This window comes from Hyaena hyaena, unplaced genomic scaffold (assembly GCF_003009895.1).
Source record: "Hyaena hyaena isolate Hyena2069 unplaced genomic scaffold, ASM300989v1 scaffold_1388, whole genome shotgun sequence".
NCBI lineage: Eukaryota > Metazoa > Chordata > Mammalia > Carnivora > Hyaenidae > Hyaena > Hyaena hyaena.
Genome location: NW_024082022.1, coordinates 329959 through 355290, shown reverse-complemented (window position 1 = coordinate 355290; position 25332 = coordinate 329959). Strand labels below are relative to the sequence as shown.

Genomic DNA, 25332 nt, shown 5'->3' with positions numbered 1-25332 from the left:
GGTGCACACTTCTAAAACTTCAGACTGAGCTCTGTTCCTTGTAAAAATTTGGGATAATCAGCTCCTCTCATCAATGGTTTTGGGGAATTTTTTAAAAAGCTTATTTTGAGAGAGAGAGTTCACACAAGGCAGGGAGAGGCAGATGGAGAGGGAGGGAGAGAATCCCAATCAGGTTCCATGCTCAGCAGAGCCTGACGTGGGGCTGATCCCATAACGTGGGATCATGACCTGAGCCGAAATCAGGAGTCGGATGCTTAACCCATTGAGTGACCCAGACGTCCATGTGGAATTCTTTTCCTTGTGCAGTGCCTTGTGCACTGTATGTGCACTCTTACTCTCTCTCTCCTCTCTCCCTGATCAGGGGTTCCACCTCTCTGCAGCACCCATGATTCTGTTCTCCCCAGATCACATCTCCACATCTACTTTCCACAGTGTGGTCTCTTTTATCCCACTAGTTGTGCAGTTTGTTCTCTCAGTCCTCAGATTAGTTTCTTGGTTATTCAGAATGAATTTATCTAGCTGTGTTCAAGGGATGGAGCAAGCATAGGGTACCCTTACTACTCTGCCATCTTAACTCCTCCCCAGGCCACAATTTTTAATGTATTTTTAGCATAAGTAAACTATGGTAAAACGTCATCAGAAGAAATTAGGTTCAAGGAGGAAATTCTAAAGCTCATTGCAGTAGTCTTAAATTTTATTAATGCCTTCAATTTGTGCGTCATTTAAAACAAGATATGTGCTTTCAAAAGCATTCTTATACATAAATAGACCAATGAACAGTTAAGTAATTTATCCCTAAGACATGCACATCATTTTTACTTAGGTGTGTATAAGAAAGGGAAATAAGTTTTTAGTCTTTTTCTTTGGATTAAAGACATTTGGAAACTATTATTCAGGAATGCCAAATGTTTTCCTGGAAGAAATGTGTTTTCCAATAGGAAATGCTTATGTAATTAAAAGGCATTAGTGTTGATAAAGAAGACCAAGAAACATTTGCACTATGTGTGATCATGAAGAAAAGTTCCAGTGGGCCTAAAGTATGTGTCAAATAAATGAATCAGACAGCATGGATAAAAGGTGTAGATGGAAAAACAGGTAGCATGAGTCAGAGTATGTGACACATATATATTCAAGGCACATGACTAGGATTATACAGATGGCTAGGTTTTATAGACTACTTTGTTCTTTTATTTGGAAAACAGTCAAATGTAATATAATTTCCATTTACTGGCATTTATTGATAAATAAATGCAATTAGATTTAGGACAGCAAATGTCCTTTCAGATACACACCAAAACTATGTAATAGCTAACAGATGCCAGTGTAGCCAAAGCAGTATGATCATATTCCAGTTTTCCCGCACTGCAGTGAAATGGATATTAAACTGTCTGGTACTGTTTCTATATATCATACTGTCTACTCTCAAGTTTCACAAAAGAATTCTTCAAAACTAGTCAGATTAAAGAGTTTATTAATCCATAAAGGATACTAAAACTATTATTCAACAGCAGTCAAACCCAAACCCTAGAGTTGACTGTTGACTATGTTCAGTTCGGGCTTCTCCCAGACTGGAAAAAATTGCCCACACTACCTCCTCTTCATACATCTCTAAAACACTAGCACATCCACTGTGGTTCTTTTATTTTTCTCTGGTGAGCTAGAAGAATTCGCCTCTCCACCTCCTACACTACCTATTCAATTAACCATACAAATGTCCTAAATATCCACCAAAGAGAAAAATATATATATATAAAAAACCACAATCTTCAACAATATTTAAACCATCATCTTTTCAAATCAACTGCAATGGGGAAAGAGAGGATATCAAGCTCTGCAAGGTTTGTGAATGGTTAAAACTTTCTTCTTGAAAGTGAATACTAAAAGGATTAGGTTAATTCTGTGTGTTTCTAATGGGCTAGCAAAATGTTCCCCATACGACTGAAAGAAAATGTTTGAAACTTCATCTGCATGGGCTCCTGGAAACAAGCAGCACCAACAAATTAATTACAATTCCCCAAGTAATAAGAATTCTCCATTTATATTGTTTTCAAGCACCTAAAACTCTTCAATAGCAAAAGACATTAAGATGAGATGTTAGCAATGCTATCTTTCTCTTGAATACTGTTGTGTGCACATACAAAGTTCATCCAAATTCTTAGTAGACTGCGCTTAAGACTGGTTGTTTCTACCTCGGTGACAGCTTTGTGCAATTACAAATAAAAATGTTTCTCTAAGTAGATGACTCTAGTTAGTGAACTAAAGAAACAAAAGCCTTTTTAACGCTACTGCTGCAATAAATGGTTCAATCTGAAGTGCACTGGAATAAATTGGACAAAGATAAATCTGGAAGCATACAACAAGATTTAAAAAAAAAGAAATGGAAGAGAGTTGAAGAGACTGGCAGACACCATCTGTCAGTATTCAAAGGCTTGAATCACATGGATTGCTTTTAACTCCTTGTTTTCTCATATTCTCGGTTAATGATAACTTCTCCTTGTTTTATTTCTTCACACAGCTTGGCCATGTAAATCCACCACAGAGAGGTGACACAATGATATAGATGAACACCTAGAGGGAGGGGGAAGGGAATTTTATTTTCTAGACTGTATCATAGGCTCATAAATAAGATATAAAACAAAGCAAAAACCTATGGACAGATATTAGTTCCATTACAGTAGCAGTTGTGTAATAATATAATACACCAAGCAAGTATTTTCAAAGGCAGAAGTGGAATTAAAATTATTCTTTTTATTACAGCTCTCACACATTTGAATTCCAGTATACTTTCTTCATTGGGAGAGAAAGCAGTGGAGTTGTTTCTCTTCACTGGGAACCAGACATAATCAAACTATATGAATTAACTCTGAGACATCATTAATTATCAAGATCGCAAATTATCATACTTCTCCTAAAGTATGATTTTATTATGAAGCACATGTTTAGGTTTTACACACGGATTATTTTCATTATTAGGATGATTAGAAATATTTAAAAGTATAAGTAGAGATTCTACATGTATATCATCTATGAGCAAGAATATTACTATGAACCTTTCGGTGAATAATGAGATGATAATTACAATTACCAAATCAAAGGAAAGTTGACGATACAAGTAACAGTAAAAACACGTCCTATTGTAGACGTGCTAGCTTTTTAACTGTACTGTCATTTTAAAGTATGATTTTTTTTTTAATATTTTTTATTTATTTCTAGGAAAGAGAGAGAGACAGCGTGAGCAGGGGAGGGTCAGAGAGAGAGGGAGACACAGACTCCGAAATAGGCTCCAGGCTCTGAGCTGGCAGTCAGCACAGAGCCCGACGCGGGGCTTGAACCCACGAACCGCGAGATCATGACCTAAGCGAAAGTCGGACGCTTAACCGACTAAGCCACCCAGGCGCCCCTTAAAGTATGATTTTTAATAGTACATGCTTGTTCACATTATTAAATTCCAAAAATAGATTTATTTTAAAAATTGGGTTCACTGCATTAATATAGTCATTTTGTCTTTCTTTAAATTACAACTTTTTTGAGATCTTTAAGTGGCCAATTTCATTAGTCAATGCCTGGAAAAAAAATTCATTTATGAATTCCATGCTCATTTCCAAAAGTCAGCAGAGTGTTTTTGCCTTCTCTATAAATGTGAGGGAGGGGGGTGGTTTACAACAAATTCTGGTTATTAATGAATAGTTTAAACTACACACACACACACACACACACACACACACTCCAGTTTGACATGAAGTTGACTATTTGCTACAGATGAAATATAAGGATTTTTAACGCTAAAGTACAATATATTAGGTGACAAAAGTTTTTGGAAAGATTGATACTGCATTGAGAGTGATGCTATGCATGTAGTAAGTCATCAATAAATAAAATCTGAATTTAACATTAATATAGCTTTGTAAATCAATCTAAATTCCCAGACCCACGTAGTAGGAAGAAGCTAAGCTAAGGAGCCTTGAATGTGCCACCTGAAGATCCTGAGCAAGGAGACATTCAAGGCCATGTACAATTTCCAGTATAATATCAACAGATCAATGGCTGCCCTTCTCTGTTACATAGATCCTGCTATCTAAGGTGGTGGTCTTTCAACAGAGGTCAAGGAAATGTGGAGCTGAGTCACAGGAATCTGCTCAGAGTTAAATCTGGGCTTCTGCAAATGGCAAGAGGAAAGGGAGAAAGGCGGCTTTGCCCAGCCACAAACCACCCTCAAAGTAAAGCATCTTCCTCCCACCCTCCTTAGAGCAGCAACTCTCAAACTTTTGATTCAGGACCTCTTTACACTCTTAAACTTTACTGAGGACTCCAAACAGCTCTTACATAGGGGGATTATAAGTGTCAACACTTACTATATTAGAAATAAAGTTTAAAGAAATACCTATATAATTTATTTAAAAACAAAAAGAATAAAAAGCCATTATAGATAAACATAACTATATTTCTCCAAGGTCAGTTTTATGTGTCAATTTTGCTAGGCTACAGCACATAGTTATCCAATCAAACACTAATCTAGGTGGTACTGTATTTTGTAGATGTAATTAAAGCTCATAAATCAGTTGCCTTTAAGTAATTCAGATTATCCTGCATAAGCTGAATTAGCCTGAATCAATCAGTTAGAAGTCCTTAAGGGCAGAGCTGAGGTTTCCTTGATGAAGAATAAATTATGCTTTGTTCCTGCTCCAGAAGTCCAGCCTGCCCTTCCTGACAGCCTGCCCTGAGGATTTTGAACTTGCCTAGCCATTCCCACCAGCACATAAGCTACTTCCCTATGATATATCTCTTAATAAATATCCAGAGAAAGTCAACGAGAGGGTACATCTGTTACAAGGACAATTCTATGGAAAAAAAAAAAGGTTATATATACCAAAAATAATAAGAGCTCTTAAAAATTTAAAGGATGGCCATGAAAAATAAATACATGGAATGAAGAGAGCTGAAAAGAAAGTTAACTTGCAGGAAGAGTGAGCTGAATGATTCTCCCAGAAAGCAATACAAAAAGGAGTTTAAGCATATTAAAAAGGTTACCAGACACTGAGGATAGTTCAAAGAGGTCCAATTTTTGTTTACATAGGGATTACAAAAGAATAGCATATAGACTCATTTATATTTATAGACAAGAGAACTACTAGAGAAGAGAACTACTAAATAAACATTAGGAAACAGAACTCATAATGCATTCAAGGAATACTGCATGATGGCCACTTAGTATTTTATTCCAGAAATGAAAGAAAAGTTCATTTTAAGTACATTTATGAATGTAATTCTTTATATTAATATTAAATGTAGACAGTCATATTAATTCACTGGGAAGAGAAATATCATTTCCCAAAATTAAATGCTTATTCCTGACTAAAACTTTAGGTAATCTAGAAACAAAAATAAAATCCTTTAACCAGACAAGAAGAGTCTAACAAGTATTCATAGTATCTATCACTCTTACAAATGAAATATTAGAAGCATTCCTATTAAAACAAGAAACTAAAGTTGCCACTGACACCGTAATGATTCCACATTGCTAGTAACTTTAAATTATATATATGTATACATATACATACATATATGTAATTACATAAAATTACATATAATGTGTGCATAAATTTGATGAGGTTTAAATTATTAATACATGGTATCATAATTTACGTATAGCAGGGGCCAACAAATTACAGCCCATAGCTTGTGAGCTAAGAATGGTTTTTATATTTAAAAAAAAATTTTTAATGTTTTATTTATTTCTGAGAGAGAGAGAGAGAGAGAGAGAGACAGTTTGAACAGGGGAGGGTCAGAGAGGGAGGGAGACACAGAATCGGAGGCAGGCTCCAGGCTCTGAGCTAGCTGTTAACACAGCCCTAAGCAGGGCTCGAACTCACGAACCGCAAGATCATGACCTGGGCCAAAGTTGGATGCTCAACTGACTGAGCCACCCAGGCGCCTCGTGGTTTTTAGATTTTTAAAAGTTCGTTTTTAAAAAAAGGATATGTGACAGACAATACATGTAGCCTAAAAAGCCTAAAATATTTACGACCTGGCACTTTACAGAACGTTTGCTGACTCCTGACAAAAGAATCAGAATACAGAATAAATTGACAAACTATTGTAACTAATAAGAGTTATAGAAAGGTGCCAGATACAAAAACAGATCAATCAGATAAGAGAAAATAGAAATAAAGAAATGGAACATGCAATCAGCTAGAAAACAGAAATGTAATTAGAAAATATGGAGTCAATTACAAAATGTAATTTTATTTTTTTTTTTTTTAAATGTTTTATTTATTTCTAGGAGAGAGAGAGAGACAGCGTGAGCAGGGGAGGGCCAGAGAGAGAGGGAGACACAGACTGAAACAGGCTCCAGGCTCCGAGCTGAGTCAGCACAGAGCCCGACGCGGGGCTCGAACGAACCGCGAGATCATGACCTAAGCGAAAGTCGGACGCTTAACCGACTAAGCCACCCAGGCGCCCCACAAAATGTAATTTTAAAGGAATCCCATTTCAGTAGTGACAAAAACACTAAATATCCAGGAATATTTGGAATGCCTTGCATGACTCCAAACATATAAACACTCTCAACAGCAAGATGAGATGTGAGTAGAATATTTTGGATGAATTCATAGGAAAGCCTCTACTTGCTCATGTGTATTGCCTCTGAAAGCTATATGTAGCTCATTTCAGAATGCTAATAATTGAGAAGGAATTCCAGCTTTTAACTTTTTAAAGATCAAAAAATAACACACCAAAATGCCAAAAACTTACGATTGATACGATGATGATGATGATGGTGAGCTTGAGATTCTTCATACACATGGCTCGTGCAAGATTTCTGCTGGTTGTTTTGAAGGTCACAGACTAGAAAAAACAAACAAACATGAATTCTTTGATCCCTGGCACTGACTACGTGACGGATTTGCAGTGATGACTGTAAACATTTTACTTTCATTAATCATGTTGAATCAAGAATTTACTACTCTCATCACAGGTAGAGTATGTGTGAGGCAGCGTTCTGAGTTACTGGAAATGGTTTTTATCTTGACCTAAGCGGTGGTTACATAGGTATAGATATATGTGTAAAAAATAACTGAATGGTACACTTGCCGCATTTTATTCTATATAGCTTATTCCTCCATAAGGAGAGACATGCTAGTTAATTAGTATCTTTTGTTATTCTGGGTCACATAGCCAACAAAATTAAAGACTTATTTGGAAAGTACAAACTATATTAACACTGGCCGAACACAGAGAGTTCTAGCTAAATAGCGTAATCTTCATAGATTAAGAATTTGGTCTGCAGATCTGGAATCAGATGCTTCTTTGCCCCATAGCAGTGGGTTACAGAGTGAGCCATTATAGAAACTTGGTATTCTGACTTGCTACATGGTACCACCCTTCCTCCAATTTCCATGTCCTTTGATTAAAATGAAACTATTATCCCTCCTAACAACTATTGTTAATAGATGTCTCTATAAAACTAACTATAACCGTAAACACTGAAATAGCTCTTATTATGTACCAGATACTGTGTTAGGCATTTTGCATGCATTATGTGCTTTAATAAGGTACATCTCCATTTTACAGAGGATGAGGACTGAGGCATAGAGAGGTTAAGTAGGTTGCCTAAGATCACAAAACCAGTTAAGTGGCAAAGGTGTAATTCATCCCAGGCATCCTGACTGTAGAGCTTGTGTTCCTAACCACTGTGATCTAGCTGCTAGTAAGAATAAACATGATTAGGCACTGATCCATTTTAAGGTGTAAACTACTCTACATTTAAATTTGTAATTGTGTAGACCTAAATTTTAACTGATCTCTGGCCTCCATCTACATACATCTATTCACTGTATAACTATCATCTTTCCTCAAAACCTTCATCCACTTTCCAGATGGAAAATGTAAAGACACATATAATTGTAGCAGAAGTAGGGCTCACTGGCCCTTCCCAATATCAAATGACTCTTGTTTGATACAATGAAGGCTCAAGCTGCCATGGTCAGCAAGAAAGAGACTGAACCGTTCAGTTTTCAGGATTCATGCTGGATCACAATTGGCCTGTACATTTATTTGTTTCATGTTTCCCAGAAACAAACTGGTATATGCTGCTGAGCTAAGTTATAAAGGCACCAATCTAAAGCTTTACAGAATTGTTTCTATACTGTATATTGAGTATATTTCCCAAACCAAAGTTTCCTTAATGGCTTCTAATGGGTTGTGACTTTTATTCTATATCTATGCCTCATTATTATCCTCATCATCACAACATAATCACATAATAGAGGTTAGAAAGGGAAAAACTTGCAAATTATTAAATTTAACATATTTCCCTATTATGTTAGCCATTAACCAGTTTCTCTACTTTATTTAGACACTGAAAAATATTACCATATCCCATACTTACTGAATCCACAAGATTTTCTGTCTTATCTATCAATAATTCCAATCTTTCTCCTCGCTGAGCTACCAGATCTGAAAATGTGGGGGAAAAAACAGAAAATGTCATTTTATATTAAAAATCTTCTATTTTTTAAGACAAATCTGATTTTAATTATAGTTGGTATTCTTGACAACTCATTTACTATAGGAGGATGTTTACCTTTAAGTAATAAAAAACCTTAGGAAAGCTGACCAACTAAAGTAGGGATTGGCAGATTTTTTTCATAAAAGGCCAGACACTAAATATTGTAGGCTTTCTGGACCAAATCGTCTCTGCTGCAATTATTCAACTCTGTCAGACATAGACTATATGTAAACAAATGGGCATGATGATATTCCAATGAAATTTTATGTGGATTTGATCCAAAGGCTATATAGTTTGTTAAGCTCTAAATTAAGGGCATGTTCTGAGGGTTTTAAAAAAAATGGAGCCCTCAAAATGAGTGAGAGTTGGATACTTCCAGAATTGCAGTGTGAGAAGTTCCACAGATGTTCTCTCCAACAAAATAACTAGAAAAATTATGAAAACAAACCACAGCTGCCATTTAAAGTCTCTGAAAACTATGAATGTCCTATGGGCATACAGCAAATGGAGATATATATACATGAAAATTATCTAATTCTTAGTAAAAACAGTCAGTCTACAACATTTGAACCATGAACTGCCCCATCTCTCAGCTCGATGAGCCAGAAGCTCTAGTCCCGGGGAGTAAAGCCCAGAGGCTCACTTTCCCTCCAAGTTCTGCTCACGGCTATGCTTTCTCCCCATGAGGGGCAAGTCATTAACGTTTCTCCTCCTCCCTCTACCTCTAGCTCCGTAACGCAGAAGCTCTGTCCCAGCAAGGCACGCCTGATGGGTCTGGGCTTCCTTTCTTTCACCTACTGCCCCACATAGGGCAGAAGCTCTATTGGAAGCTCTATTAGATTACACTGGATCAATTTATGTCTGGGGGACATCTTACTAAAAAATACAGCAATTAGCCTGCAATTAGTGGAGGCTAACATCTGGGTGTGACACCAACAGAGGCAGATCAGCTATCAGCTTGACAGGGAGATTAGGAAAAGAGACACTTGGAGAGGGATGTGTCATTCTAGGGCGACTGCATATGCTCATGGCTTATTCCTTCTGAGAAATGACATTAGAGGCTGCACACTGTGGGAGAACTAGAGTTCAGAGAAAAAGTCCAGCCCCGTCACTAAGCAAATAAAACAACCAAACAACAAACCCTGGAGGATGGGAAACAGTACCAGAGTTGCTATAACACATTACCTAAAACATCCAGTTTTCAACAAAATATTATGAGGTATGAAAAAAAAATAAACAATCCCAGGAAGCTGTGATCTACAGGGAAAAGAGCAGAGGTTGGAAACTTACTTGGGGGGGTGGGTGGGCAGTCAGCTATCGGACTTAGCAATGGCATGATATTTAAAAATCAGTAACAGAAGGAAAACTTATGGGATGAAGCTAAAGCAGTGCATAGAAGGAAATTTAAAGTAGTAAACACCTACATTAAAAAGAAGAAAGATGTTATGGACTGAATCGTATCCCCCCAAATTCATATACTGAAGCACTAACTCCTAATGTGATGGTATTTAGAGATAGGGGCCTTTAGGAGATCATTAGGTTTAGATAAGGCCATGAGGGCTTATGGTGGGATTAGTGTACTTGTAAGAAGAGACACCAGAGAGCTTACTCTGTCTTACTTTCTACCATGTGAAGACATAGTGAGAGGGCGCATCTATAATACGGGAAGAGAGTTCTCACCAGAATCTGACTAGGCAGAATCTGACTAGGCAGGCACAATGAATGATCTTGGACTTCAAGCCTCCAGAATTGTGAGAAAATGAATTTCTGTTATTTAAACCACCCAGTCTATGGTAATTTTTTATAGTAGACTGTGCAGGGTAAGAAAAAAAGATTTCATACTAATAACCTAGCTTTTTACCTTAATGAAATGGAAAAAGAAGAGCATACTAAATCTAAAGCTAAAAGAAGGAAGGAAATAAAAATCAGAGCAGATAAATTTAAACAGAGAACAGAAAACACTACAGAAAAATCAGTGAAACCAGAAACAGGTTTTTGGAAAAGATCAACAAAATTGACAAAACTTTGCATAAATTAACCGAAAAAAAAAAAAGAGAGAGAGAGAACTCAAATTACTGAATCACTATCAACTTCACAGAAATGAAAGGGATCTGAAGAGAATGCTATGAATAAGAGTATGCCAATACATTAGATAAATAAAATGGGTAAATTCTTAGAAAGACATAAACCACCAAAACAGACTCAAGAAAAAATAGACAATCTGAATTGTTACATCAAATAGATTGAATAATTACAATTTTTAAATCTGAGTATAGTTGACCTACAATGTTACATTAGTTTCAGCTGCACAACAGTGATTCAACTTCTCTGTTATGCTCTGCTTACTCCAAGTGTAGCTACCATCTGTCACCATACAATACTATCACGGACTATATTCCTTATGCTCTTTCATCCTTGTGACTTATTAATTCCCATAACTGAAAGCCTGTATCTCCCACTTCCCTTTCCCAATTTTGCCCATCTGCCACCCCTCTCCTCTTGCAACCATCAATTTGTTCTCTGTATTTATGGGGCTATTTCTGTTTTTTAACATATTCATTTGTTTTTTAGATTCCACATATGACTGAAATCACATGGTATCTTTCTCAGTATGACTTATTTAACTTAGCATAATACCCTCTAGTTGCGTCCATGTAGTTACAAATGGCAAGATCTATTTTTTATAGATGTATAATATTCCATTATATGTACATACCACATTTTTATCCATTCATCTATCAATGGGCACTTAGCTAGCTTCTATATCTTCCATATTATAAATAATTCTGGAATTAACATAGGTATGCATATATCTTTTCCAATTAATGTTTTCATTTTCCTTGGGTAAATACCCGGAGGTGCAATTATTGTATCATATGGTATTTCAATTTTTAATTTTCGGAGGAACTGCCATACTGTTTGGACAGTGGCTATACCAATTTATATATCCACAAACACTGCATGAGGGTTTTTCTCCACATCCTTACAGATACTTGTTATATCTTGTCTTTTTGACACTAACCATTCTCACAGGTGTAAGGTGGTATCTCATTGTAGTTTAATTTGCATTTTCCTGATGATGAGTGATGCTGAGCATCTTTCATGGGTCTGTGGGCCATCTTTGTCTTCTTTGGAAATGTCTATTCAGGTCCTCTGCCCATTTTTTAATCAGGTTATTTGACTGGGGTGTTGAGTTGTACAAGTTTTTTAAAAATATATTTTAGGTATTAAACCTTTATCAGATATGTCAAGATATGTCATCTACAAATATCTTCTTCAACTAAGTATATTGGCTTTTCATTTTGATGGTTTCCTTCACTATGCAAAAGCTTTTTATTTTGATGCAGTCCCAATAGTTTATTTTTGCTTTAGTTCCCTTGCCTCAAGAGACCTGTCTAGAAAAATCTACTAGGGCAATGTCAAATAAATTACTGCCAGTGTTCTCTTCTAGGATTTTTGTGGTTTCAGGTTGCACATTTCCTTAATCCATTTTGAGTTTACTTTTATGTATAGTTAAAGAAAGTGGTCCAGTTTCATTCTTTTGCATGTAGGTCTCTAGTTTTCCCAACACCATTTCTTGAAGAGACTGTCTTTTCCTCATTATATGTTCTTGTTTTTGTCATAGATTAATTGATCACATAGGTGTGGGTTTATTTCTGAGCTATTTTGTTACACTGATCTATGTGTCTATTTTTGTGCCAGCAACAGACTGTTTTGCTTACCGTAGCTTTGTAGTATATATCTTGAAATCTGGGATTATAATACCTCCACCTTTGTACCTCAGAATCATTGGGTATTTGGAGTCTTTTGTGGTTCCATACAAATTTTAGTTTTACTTGTTCTAATTCTGTGAAAAATACTACTTGTATTTTGACAGGGATTGTATTGAGTCTGTAGATTGGTTTGACTAGTATGGACATTTTTGCAATATTAATTCTTCAAATCCACGAGCATGGAATAATAGCTTTCTGTTTGCTTGTGTAGTCTTCAATTTCTTTCATGAACCTTTTTATAGCTTTCAGAGTACAAGATTTTGCCTCCTTGGGCAAGCTTATTCCTACGTATTGTATTGTATTTATTTATTTATTTGGCACAACTGCAAATGGAATTTTTAAAATTTCTCTTTCTGCTACATTAGTTATAAGCTGTAACAAACTAATGATTTCTGAGTATTATTTTTGTATCCTGCAATTTTACTGAATTTATTACCTCTAGTACATTTTGGTGGAGTCTTTGGGGTTTTCTATGTATGATATCATGTCATCTGCAAATAGAAACAGCTCAACTTCTTCCTTACCAATATGGATGCCACTTATTTCTTTTTATTGTCTGATTTCTATGGCTTGGACTTCTACTACTATGTTGAATAAAAGTGGTGAGAGTGGACATCCTTGTCTTGTTCTTGATCATAAAGGAAAAACACTGCAATTCTCACCATTGACCATGATGTCAGCTGTGGATTTGTCATATGGTTTTATTATGTTGAGGTATATTCCCTCTAAAACTACTTTACTGAGAGTTTTATGGTGAATGGATACTGAATTTTGTCAAATGCTTTTGCCCCATCTATTGAGATGACCGTATGATTTTTATCCTTTGTTTTGTTGCTATGGTATATTGCATTGATTAATTTATAAATATGTAACCATCCTTGCATCCCCATAATCAATCCCACTTGATTGTGGTAATGATCTTTTTAATGTATTATTGGGTGTGGTTTACTAATATTTTGTTGAGGATTTTTGAATCTATGTTCATCAAGGATACTGGCCTGTTTTTTTTTTTTTTTTTTGTGGTGTCTTTGTCTGGTTTTGATATAGGGTAATGTTGGCCTCATAGAATATATTTGGAAGATTTCCTTCCTCTATTTTTTGGATGAGGAGAATGGGTACTAACTCTTCTTTATATGTTTGGTAGAATCCCCCTGTGAATCCATCTGGTTTTGAACTCTTAATTTTTGGTAGGTTTTGATTACTGGTTAAATCTGTTACTAGTAATTGTTCTGTTATTCTCTTTCTTCCTAATTCAGTTTTGGAATACTGTATGTTTCTAGAAAGTTATCCATTTCTTCTAGGTTGCCCAATTTCTTGGCATATAACTTTTCAAAGTAGTCTATTATAACCTTTTTATTACTGTGGTATTGGTGATTACTTCCCTTTCATTTCTGACTTTAGTCATATGGGTCCTTCTCTATTTTTCCTCCCTCCCTTTACTTCCTTCCTTCCTTCCCTCCCTCCTTCCAGAGAGAGAGAGAGAGAGAGAGAGAGAGAGGGAACACAAATGGAAGAAAAGGGCAGGGGGAGAGAAAGAATCTTAAGCACGCTCTGTGCTCAGCAATAAGCTCAATGCGGGGCTTGATCCCATGGCTATAAGATCATGACCCAAGCCGAAATCAAGAGTTGGATGCTTAAATGACTGAGCCACCCAGGCACCCCTTTATTTTTTAAGTTAAAATAATTTTATGCACTTGAGTTATTTCAGTATTTAATAATATAATGTTATTTTGAGAGCCATTTAAGGCCTTAACTGTGGAACAGGTGGTGTTTAGCCATCATATAGACTCTCTTTAGTAAACAATCAAGCAATTAATAAAAGGCATTTTAATGAAACAAGAAAAATACAGGTTAATGATTAGAGCAAATTACAAACCCAGGGTCTACCAGTGCTGCCAGTGAGAAGTTTTTTAGATGTCAGGCTTGAAGCATCCTCAGATGGAGTTGGAACAAACAGCAGGAATCAGAAGGGTTTTTCTGATTTGTAATCCAAATGTCTGTGATGATCCTTCTGAATGGCCCATTTTAAGAAGGAATTATTAGTATAAATTGGGGAAAAGAGAATAAAAAAGAAAGGTACAACCATCATAAGAGAAGTTTGAGGTCTTTCACAGGTTCACAGGAATGAGAAGGCACATTACTTTGCTCCTTAGTTTCCTGTGAAGGGGGTACAGGTTTTATTTTAGATATAGGAGCCCATGAAGAATGCTCCTATTAACTTTTGCTGCAGTGGGTGACATAATATGACCCAATATCATCCCTCCACAGTGATGCCAGGAACAAAGGCAAGAAGGAAATGGCAGGTAAAATTAAATTCCCTTATAACCTGTAGCCCATTGACAGATACTTGAGACAAGCAAGTAGAGCATTTCTCCAGGAACCCCCTATGGCCCTAATGTTAATGCTTTGCCAGAGGGAAAAACAACTTTAGCTTGACAACAGCAAGGCCTTAGGTGTATTAGAAGTCCTCTTTAGCATATTAAAGACCCTCTGGAGGCCTCCCCTTTGACTTTACCTCCCCAACTCCATAGTATAAAACCAGCCATTCTTCACAACCCCAGTACAGCTCTTTCTGCCCATGAGTCACCTTTTGCACCAAAAAATAAATAAATTTAATTCCAGTGTAAAAAACATACAGTGTTATGTTAGTTCCAGTTGTACAATACAGTGATTTAATAGTTCCATATATTATTCAGTGCTCATCAAGCTAAGTGTACTCTTAATCCCCTTCACCTATTTCACATCACTCCCCACCTACCTCCCTACTGTTAATGACCTGCTCACTATAATTAAGAGTTTTTTGGTTTGTCTCTTTTTTCCCCTTTGCTCATTTGTTTTGTTCATTAATTCCACATGATTGAACTCATATGGTATTTACTTTTCTCTGATTAGCATATTTCACTTAGCACTATACTCTCTAGATTGATCCATGTATTGCAAATAAAAAGATTTCCTTTTTTATGGCTGAATAATATTCGTGTGTGTGTGTGTGTGTGTGTGTGTAATATTTTCATCCATTCATCTATTAATGAACACTTGGGCTGCTTCCATTGTTTGGCTATTGTAAATAAGGCTGCTATAAATACAAGCATGCATATATACCTCTGAATTAGTGCTTTGTATTCTTTGGGGGAAATAACACAGTACAGCTATTAAGGACAAAAAGGTAGCTCTACTTTTTTTAACTTTCTGAGGAGCCTCCATACGGTTTTCCACAGTGGCTGCACCAGTTTGCATTCCCACCAATAGTGCAAAAGGGTTCCTTTTTCTCCACATCCTTTCCAACATTTTTTGTTCCCTGAGTTTTTTTTTTTTATTTTAGCCATTCTGACAGGAGTGAGGCAATAGCTTACTGTAGTTTTGATTTACATTTCCCTGATGATGACTGATGTTAAGATCATTTCAGGTGTCTATTGGCCATCTGGATGTCTTCTTTGGAGAAATATCTGTTCATGTCTTCTGCCCATTTTTTAATTAGAATAATTGGCTTAAATTTTTCATGTTGAGTTGTACAAGTTCCTTATATATTTTGGAACAAAGCTTTTATCATATATATCATTTGCAAATATCTTCTTCCATTCCATAAACTTTTAGTTTTGTAGTTTCCTTCACTGTACAGAACCTTTTCATTTTGATGAAATCCCAATAGTTTATTTTTGTTTTTGTTTTCCTTGCCTCAGGAGATATCTTGAATGATGTTGCTACAACCAATGTCAGAGAAAATATTGCCTGGGCTCTCATCTAGGATTTTTAGAATTTCATGTCTCACATTTAGGTCCTTAATAGATTTTGAGTTTTTGTGTATGATATAAGGAAGAGGTCCAGTTTCATTTTTTAGCATGTTGCTGTCCAGTGTTCCCAACACGATTTGTTGAAGAGACTACCTTTTCCCATTGCATATTTTTGTCTCCTGTGTCAAAGATTAATTGATCTTATAATTATGGGTTTATTTCTGGGCTCTCTATTCCATTCCATTAATTTCTGTCTTTTTATGCCAGTGTTTTGATCACTATAACTTTGTAATGTAACTTGAAGTCTGGAATTGTGACACCTCCCATTTTTTCGTTTTCAATATTGCTTTGGCTATTCGGGTCTTCTAGATCTGTGAAAAATGCTGGTGTGTATTTTGAAAGGGCTTGCATTAAATGTGTGGAAAGCTTTGGGTAATATAGATGTTTTAACAATATTTTTTCTTCCAATCCATGAGAATGGAATGTTTTCCTATTTCTCTGTGTTATCTTCAATTTCTTTCATCAAAGTTTGATAGTTTTCAGAAAACAGGTCTTTCGCCTTTTTGGTTAAGTTTATTCCTATGTATTTTGTTATGTTTGGTGTAATTGTAAAAAAGGACTGTTTTGTTAAGTTCTCTTTCTGCTGGTTCATTAATTACTGTATATAAATGCAATGGATTTCTATACATCAATTTTGCTTCTTATGACTTTACGGAATTCATTTATCAGTTGTAGTAGTTTTTTGGTGGAGTCTTTAGGGTTTTCTATATAGAATATCACCTCATCTACACATAGTGAAAGTTTTACATCTTCCTTACCAATCTGGATGCCTTTTATTTCTTATGTTGTCTGACTGCTGTTTAGGACATCCAGTACTATGTTGATTAAAAGTGGTGAGAACAGACGTCTAATCTTTGCCTTCCTGACCTTAGGGGAAAAGCTCTCAGGATTTCACCATTGAGTATGATGTTAGCCATGGGTTTTTCATATAAGGCTTTTACTATGTTGAGGTATGCTCCCTCTAAATGTACTTTGTTGAGGGTTTTTACCTTTGCTCCAATTGATATGATGTATTGCATTAGCTGATTTGCAAACACTGAACCAAGCTTGCAGCCAAGGAATAAGTCCCACTTGTGTGTGGTGAATGATTTTTTTTAACACATTGCTGATTTGGTTTGCTATTTTGTTGGACTTTTGCATCTATGTTCATCATAGATACTGGTCTGTAGTACTCTTTTTTTGTGTGTGGTGTCTTTATCTGGATTTGGTATCAGGGGAATGCTGGCCTCATAGAATGAACCAGAAAATTTCCTTCCTCTTCTATTTTTTTTCTTGGAAAAGTTTGAAATGAACTGTACATATCTGTTAAATTCATTTGTTCCAGTATGTCATTCAATGCCACTGTTCCCTTCTTGATTTTCAGTTTGGATGATGTGTCCCTTGATGTAAGTGAGGTGCTATAAAGTCCCCCACTATTATCAATTCAGTCTTTTACGTTTATTATTAACTGTTTTATCTATTTGGGTGCATAAATGTTTATAATTGTTATACCTTCTTGTTGGGTTTTCTCCCTTCTGATTATATAGTGTTCTTCTTTGTCTTGTCACAGTATTTGTTTTAAAGTCTAATTTGTCAGATATAAGTACTGCTACTCTCAATTTCTTTTGACACCCATTTGCATGATAAATGTTTTTCCATCCCCTCACTTCTCATATCCCCTTTCTTATTTTATTATCTACTATGTCACCCTGTATCTTTTGATTGTTTAGTTCATTTACATTAAAAGTAATTGCCGACAGATATGTATTTATTACCATTTTGGTACCTGTTTTGTGGTTGTTTTTGTAGTTCTTCTCTGATCCTCTCTTCTCTTGTGTCTTTCATGGTTCACTGGCTTTCCTTAGTAATATACTTGGATTCTTTTCACTTTATTCTTTGTATATGTATTACTAGCTTTTGATTTGTGGTTACCATTAGGTTTGTATATAACATCTGCATATAGCAGTCTGTATGAAGTTGATGATCATTAAAAAAAATTTTTTTAATGTTTTTTATTTATTTCTGAGAGAGAGAGAGAGACAGCATGAGCAGGGGAGGGTCAGAGAGAAAGGGAGATACAGAATCTGAAGCAGGCTCCAGGCTCTGAGCTAGCTGTCAGCACAAGCCCAATGCAGGGCTCGAACCCACAAACCGTGAGATCATGACCTGAGCCGAAGTCGGATGCCCAACCAACTGAGCCATCCAGGCGCCTCAAGTTGATGGTTATTTAAGTGTGAACCCATTCCTTCTCTTCCCCCCCACCACGTTTTACATACATAGCATCATATTTTCCAACGTTTTATTTTGTGAATTCCTTGACTGATTTTTACAGATATACTTATTTTTACTGCTTTTGTGTTTCCTACTCTTAATTATGGTCTTTCCTTTCCACTCAGAGTCACCTTTAATATTTCTTATAGGACTGGTTTAGTGGTCATGAACTCCTTTAGCTTTTGTTTGCAGAACTCATTATCTCTCCTATTCTGAATGATAGCCTTGCTACATAAAGTATTTTTGGCTGGAGATTTTTTTCCCTTTCAGCCCTTTGAATATATCAGGACACTCCCATGTGGCCTGCAAACTTTCTGCTGAAAAATCAGCTGACAGCCTTATGGAATTTCCCTTGTGTATAATGGTCTTTTCTCCTGGTCCTTTTAATATGATCTCTTAATTGCCACTTTTTGGCATTTTAAGTACAATGTGCCTTGGTGTGGCCCTCCTTGGCTGAGTTCTGGGAAGGGACCTCTGTGCCTCTGCATCTGGATAGGTTTCCTTCCCATATTAGGGTAGTTTTCAGCTATTATAACGTCACATAAATTTTCTGTCCCTCCTTGTCTCTCTTTTTCTAGGATACCTACAATGTATTATTATGCTTGATAGGGTTGCTAAGATCCCTAATACCATTCTTATTTTGCAAAACTTTTTTTTTTTCTCAGTTGCTCAGCCTGATTATTTCCCATTACTTTGTTTTCTAGGTCGCTAATTCACTCCTCAGTGTTTTCTAGCTTGATATTTATTCCAAGTGTATTTCTAATCTCATTTACTGTGCTCTTCACTTCTGATTGGTTCTTTCTTTTTTATCTCTTTTTTAAGGGTCTCACTGGTGTCCTCCACTCTTTTCTCACGTCCAGTGAGTATCTTTATGATCATTACTTAAAATTCTCTATCAGGCGTATTATTTATATCCATTTTACTTATGTCTCTTGCTGTGGTTTGGTCCTGTTCTTTCATCTGGGATATATTCCTCTTTCTCCTCATTTTCTCTGTGTCTGTTCCTGTGTGTTAGGAAAGTCAGCTATATCTCCTGCTCTTGAAAGTGTTGACCTTCTGAAGAAGAGGTGCTGTAGTGCCCTGCAGTTCAGTGTCCCGGTCCCCAGGACCTGGTGCTTCATGGGGTGTACCCATGTGTGCTGCATGCACTCTGTTGTTGTGTCCTGGTTGCTTTTTCATTCAGTTGGTGCATCCGTAGAGGCTCTCTTTGCCTGTTGTGGGCAGTGTCTGGTCTCTGGTCAGGGTGGGCTGTGAAGTTTTAACAAGGTATACACCAGTCTGCTTGCGAAATGAGACCTGTAGCCACCACTAGGACCAGGCCAGGTAGGCAGATCTGCAAGGCACACAGGGCATGTAATTTTAATAAGGTAAGCCTTGAGCTCCCACAAGGCCTGTCACCACCACTGCTGCCACCACCTCCAGGACCGAGGTGTTGGTGATGTTTACACTGCTCTTCTGAGGGAGAGGATCCACAGCACTGGGACTGAGGCAAGCATGACTGGGAAGGGCAGATCCAACAAAGCACAGGGGAAGCAGGGCTTCATGTGAGCAGGTTAGGTAGTGAGTGTTGGCCCCACACGGGTTCCCACAAGTGCCCTGTGTTTATGCTGGGGAGTGGGGATGCAAGATGGTGCCTGCCAGCTACTCTGTTCCTGCAGAAGTCTGTCAGCCATCCCTGCCTCTCTGGGATACTCCCTGAAATGAGTAAAATACTCTCCCTCCCATATGTCCCCTATTGTGTTGTCTCTATAAGGGTGGGGATTCAGTTTCCTCCAACCCTCCCAGGCTCTCCCAACTGAGCCTCTGAGTTTTAAAATTCTAGGCTTTAAGTCCCACCGGTTATAAGAACTCATGAAATTTGGCCCTTATAGCTTTCAAAGCCAAATGTTATGTGGATTTGTCTTCACCATGCAGGCTTCCTGGTGTAATAGTCTATTTCTCTCCCCTCTTGACACCCATCAAGAGGTCCATTCTGCTCCCCACCACATCTCCACCCTTCTTACCCCCCTTCAATGTAGCCTCTTCTCTACCTTTAGTTGCTGAATTTGCTCTGCCAGTCTTCCAGTCATTTTCTGGGCTATTTACACTGATATGACTATTATATAGTTGCATCCATGGGCCAAGGTGAGCAATAGGGTCCTCCTACTCCACATCCTTAGTCTCCTTCCTTTTCTCTTTCTTTATTGATGAGTCTGGCTAAGGGTTTGTCAATTTTGTTTGACCCCTTCAAAGAAACAGCTCTCAGTTTCATTAATTTTTTCTACTTTTTTTAAGTCTCCATGTCATTAATTTATGCTCTGATCTTTACTATTTCTTCCATCTATTCACGTTGGGCTTTGTTCTTTTTCCAGTTCTTTTTAGGTATAAGCTTAGATTCTTTAATTGAGCTTTTTCTTGTTTCCTGGAATAGGCTTGTATTACTATTTATTTCCCTCTTAGAACTGTTTTCACTGTGTTCCAAAGAGTTTGGAGCATTGGGTTTTCATTTTAATTTGTCTCCAAGTAGTTTTTGATTTCTTCATTGATCCATTGGTTGTTTAGTACCATACTGTTTAGGCTTTACACGTTGGTGCTTTTCACAGTTCTTTTCCTTCTGACTGCTTTCTAGTTTCATTGTGGCTGGAAAAGATATACGGTAAGATTTCAATCTTCTTAAATTTGAGACTTGTTTTGTGGCCCAATATATAGTCTATTCTGGAGGATGTTCCATGTGTATTTGAGAAGAATGTATATTTTGTTTTATGGATGCAATGTTCTGTATATATTGGCTAGACCCAACATCCTTATTGATTTTCTGCCTGATGATCTATCCAATAAATTAGTTGAGGTGTTAAAGACTCCTACTAATATTGTATGACTATCAATTCTTCTCTTTCTATCTGTTAATATTTGCTTGACATATTTAGGTGCTCCAATGTTGGGTGCATAGATAGTCACAATTTTTATACTTCTTTTTGGAATGATCTCTTTATCATTATATAATGCTCTTCTTTTTCTCTTATTACAGTCTTTGTTTCAAAGCATATTTTGTCTGCTATAAGTATTGCTACCCTAGCCTCTTTTTCCCACTTCCAATTTTGTGGTAAATATTTTCCTATCCATTCACATACAAGTATGTATGTATCTTTAGGTCTGCAGTGTCTCTGATAGGCAGCATAGAGATGGGCCTTTTTTTTTTCCATTCCATTCTGCCACTCTAAGTCTTTTGAATGGAGCACTTAGGCCATTTACATTTCAAGCAATTATTCATAGATATATACTTATTTCCATTTTGTTACTTGTTTTCTGGTGGTTTCTGTAGTTCTTCTCTGTTCCTTTCTTCTTCTCTTGCTCTTTCTTTGGGATTGATGAGTTTCTGTACTGCTACGTTTGGCTTCCTATTTTTCTGCATCACTTACAGCTTTTGAGTTTGTGGTTATCATTGAGATTCATATATAACATCCTAATACAGCAGTTTATATTAAGTTGATGGTCATTTATGTTCAAACACATTCTAAAAAAACCCCAAAAAACAAAAAACAACCACTATTTTTACGTCCCTCCACATTTTATGTATATGCTGTCACATTTTACACCTTTCTATTCAGAATTTCCTTATGTCTAATTATGGCCTTTTCTTTTTCACTTGAGGAAGTCCCTTTCACATTTCTTGTAAGGCTTGTTTAGTGGTAAAACATTCATTTATCTTTTGTATGGGAAATTTTTCTCTCTCCTCAATTCTGAATGATAACCTTGCCAGACAGGGTATTCTTGGTTGTAGGGCTTTTTTATTCCTTCCAGCACTATGAATGTATTATTCCTCTTCCTTCTGGCCTGCAAAATTTCTTCTGAAAATTCAGCTGATAGCCTCATAGAGTTTCCCTTGTAGATAAGTTTTTCCTTCTCTCTTGCTGCTTTTAAAATGCTCTCTTTAGGGGCGCCTGGGTGGCTTAGTCGGTTCAGCGTCCGACTTTCGCTTAGGTCATGATCTCGCGGTTCGTGGGTTCGAGCCCCGCGTCCGGCTCTGTGCTGACTGCCAGCTCAGAGCCTGGAGCCTGTTTCAGAGTCTGTATCTCCCTCTCTCTCTGACCCTCCCCTGCTCACGCTGTCTCTCTCTCTCCTAGAAATAAATAAAAATATTTAAAAATAAAATAAAATTCTCTCTTTATCTTTAATTTTTGACATTTCAATTATTATGTGCCATGGTGTAGACCTCCTTCAACTTATCTTGTTTGGAATTCTCTTGTGTTTCCTGAAACTGGATGTCTATTTCATTCCCTAGGTTAGTGAAGTGTTCACCTCTTATTTCTTCAAGTAAGTTTTGTGTCCCATTCTCTCTCTTCTTCTTCTGGGATCCCTATAACGTGAACATTTGTTTGCTTGATGTTGTCCAAGAGATCCTTTAACCTACTCTCATGTTTTCAAAGGATTCTTTTCCCTTTTTGCTATTTGGTTTGGGTGTTTTCCATTGCCCTGTCTTCCAGAATGCTGGTATGGTCTTCTGCATCCACTAATCTACTGCTGATTCCTGCTAGTGTATTTTTTATTACAGTTATGATATTCCTCAACTCTGACTGGTCCTTTTTAATATTTTATATCTCTTTATTGAAGGTTTCTCTGAGTTCTTCCACTCACCTTCAGCCCAGTGAGCACCTTTACAATCAATACTTTAAATGTTTTATCAGACGTGTAGCTTATCTCCATTTCATTTTGTTATCTTACTGACATTTTTGTCTCGTTCCTCTTAGAGCATGTTGCCCTGTCTCCCCATTTAGCTTAACTTTCGATGTTCGTTTTATGGATGAGGTGGAACAGCTACTTCTCCTAAAATTGAAGGAATGATCTTGTGTCTGGTTGTTCCCTGTGTAGACTATGTGGCTTGGTGGGTTTTGCTGGCTGGCTGGAGCTGTGGCGGGCATGGGTTAGGGGTCCCAGCGTTCTTCACACAGTGGACGCCCTGGCAGGAAAGCTAAAGCTGAAGTAGCTGCAGGCCAGTATGGTCCCTGGGCTCTCCACACAGCAGGTGCTCAGGCAGGACAGCTAATGCTGAAATGGGTGCAGTTCAGGGTATTCCAGGTTGTCTGTGGGGGTGCCCTGTCAAGGTGGCTGGAGTTCAGGCCGTGTGTGGGCTGGGGGGTCCGCAGGCTCTCCACACAGAAGGCGCCCCAGCAGAATTAGCTGAAGCTGAAATGGCTGCAAGATGGGGGGTCCTGGGGATCTACGCACAGAGGCCAGCTTGTCAGGCTAGCTGAAGATGAAGTGGATATAAACCAGGATGTTCCAGGACTCTCTGCACAGAGGGTGCCCTGGAGGGGCAGCTGGAGCCAAGATAAGGTATGTGTCAGGGGGTTTTGCAGTGCTCAGTGCAGTGGACATCCTGGCAGGGGGGGCTACAACTGAAGTGGACATGGGCCAGTGTGGTGTCTGGGTTCTCCCCACAAAGTGTGTCCTGGCAAGACAGGTGAAGCTGAAGTGGGTACAAGCTGAGATGTCCTACGGTGCTCGATGCAGGGAGTGCATTTGGCTAGGCAAATGGAGCTGAGGCTGGCATGGGCAGAGGTACACCAGGGTGCTGCATGCAGGGCTGCCCTGGTGGGACAGCTGGATTCAAAGCAGACATCAGCCAGGAGGTTCCAGAGCACTCTGCATCAAAGGTTCGCTAGCAAGCTGTCTGAGGCCAACGTGGTGTGGTCCTGGGGTGTTCTGGGGTGCCTTGCACCTGTGTCACCTTGGCACAAAAGCTGGAGCTCTACAGGGGCGCCTGGGTGGCTCAGTCTGTTAAGCGTCTGACTTCGGCTCAGGTCAAGATCTCACGGTTCCTGGGTTCGGGCCCCGCGTCGGGCTCTGTGCTGACAGCTCAGAGCCTGGAGCCTGTTTCGGATGCTGTGTCTCCCTGTCTCTCTGACCCTCCCCTGCTCACGCTGTCTCTCTCTGTCTCTCAGAAAGAAATTTTCAAAATTTTTAAGTAAATTTTTTTTAAAAAGCTGGAGCTGGACTGAGCACTAACCAGGGGTGTCCCAGTGTGCAGTGTTCCCTGCTCTGTGGCCACCTTGGTGGGATGGCTGGGGCTGGTGTGGGCTAGAGGCCTGGGGCTCACTGAGGCAGCAGGCTAGTTTCTATGCCAAGACTGTGTTCTGGTCTGTGCTTTCAAGGTGGAGTGGGGGGCATAGACCATTTCTGTCAGTCCCTCCCATCCACAGAGTAATCCTGATGACTGTGCTCAAAACTTAAGCAGGAAGTCCATCCACAAACCTCTGGGAGACCCTCACCCGATGAATCTCCCTCTCACCAGTCCCAGAGTCACCTCCTCCCACTGTGGCCAGCTCCTAATCCACGCTCCCAAGTGCAACGGCAAGAGTGAGCTCCAGTAAAAGGAGTGCTCGCAGAATCAGACCAGGGTCTGAGGGCAAGGGAGAAACATAAACTTAAGCTGTAGTATCATCTTCTGGAAAACAACAAAAAGAGGTTTCCAGCCACCTAAGACCAGAAAAGACATAAAAGCTTAAGAATTCTGCCACAAGAGTAAGGAGCATGTAGCAGGAATATCCAGGCAAGGTTGTAGAAAACCCCGGATAACAGGATCACAAATGCTATTTCCTTCCGGGGGTAATTAGCAAAGACTTTAGGAGGTATCTGATACTTCAAAAGTGAAAACAGCCACACAAAACTTCAAGAAACATAAAGAATCAAGGAAATATGTCAACACTGTAAAATAACAACCATCCTCCAATAACTGAAATCAAAAGCATGAAATTTTGCATTCTAGCTAATAAAGAATTCAACATAGGTGCTCTGAAGAAACTCAACAAACTGCAAAAAAAAAAAAACAAAAAACAACAACAACAAAAAAAAACAAAACAGAAAAACCCACAGAAAGACAATCAACAAAATCAAGAAAACACTACATGAACAAAATCTGAAATTTAATAGAGAGACAGGAATCATAACAATCAAATTCTGGAGCTAAAGAATTCAATGAATGAGATGAAAAATTCAACAGAAAACACCTACCTCAAAGTAGACCAAATGAAAG

At 37.9% G+C, this 25332-nt stretch overlaps 1 protein-coding gene across 1 annotated transcript in view; it reads right to left on the bottom strand.

The window, feature by feature from the left end:
• Positions 1-667: 667 nt before the first annotated feature.
• Positions 668-25332, bottom strand: part of VAMP7 (vesicle associated membrane protein 7) — a 58585-nt gene continuing 33920 nt past the window's right edge. The window contains exons 6-8 of the mRNA XM_039223617.1: positions 8387-8454; positions 6751-6843; positions 668-2568 (exon numbers count right to left, since the gene is read on the bottom strand). Of these exons, the coding sequence (XP_039079548.1) occupies positions 2500-2568; positions 6751-6843; positions 8387-8454 (230 nt within the window). The 3' untranslated portion in view covers positions 668-2499. The remainder of the gene's footprint in view (positions 2569-6750; positions 6844-8386; positions 8455-25332) is intronic.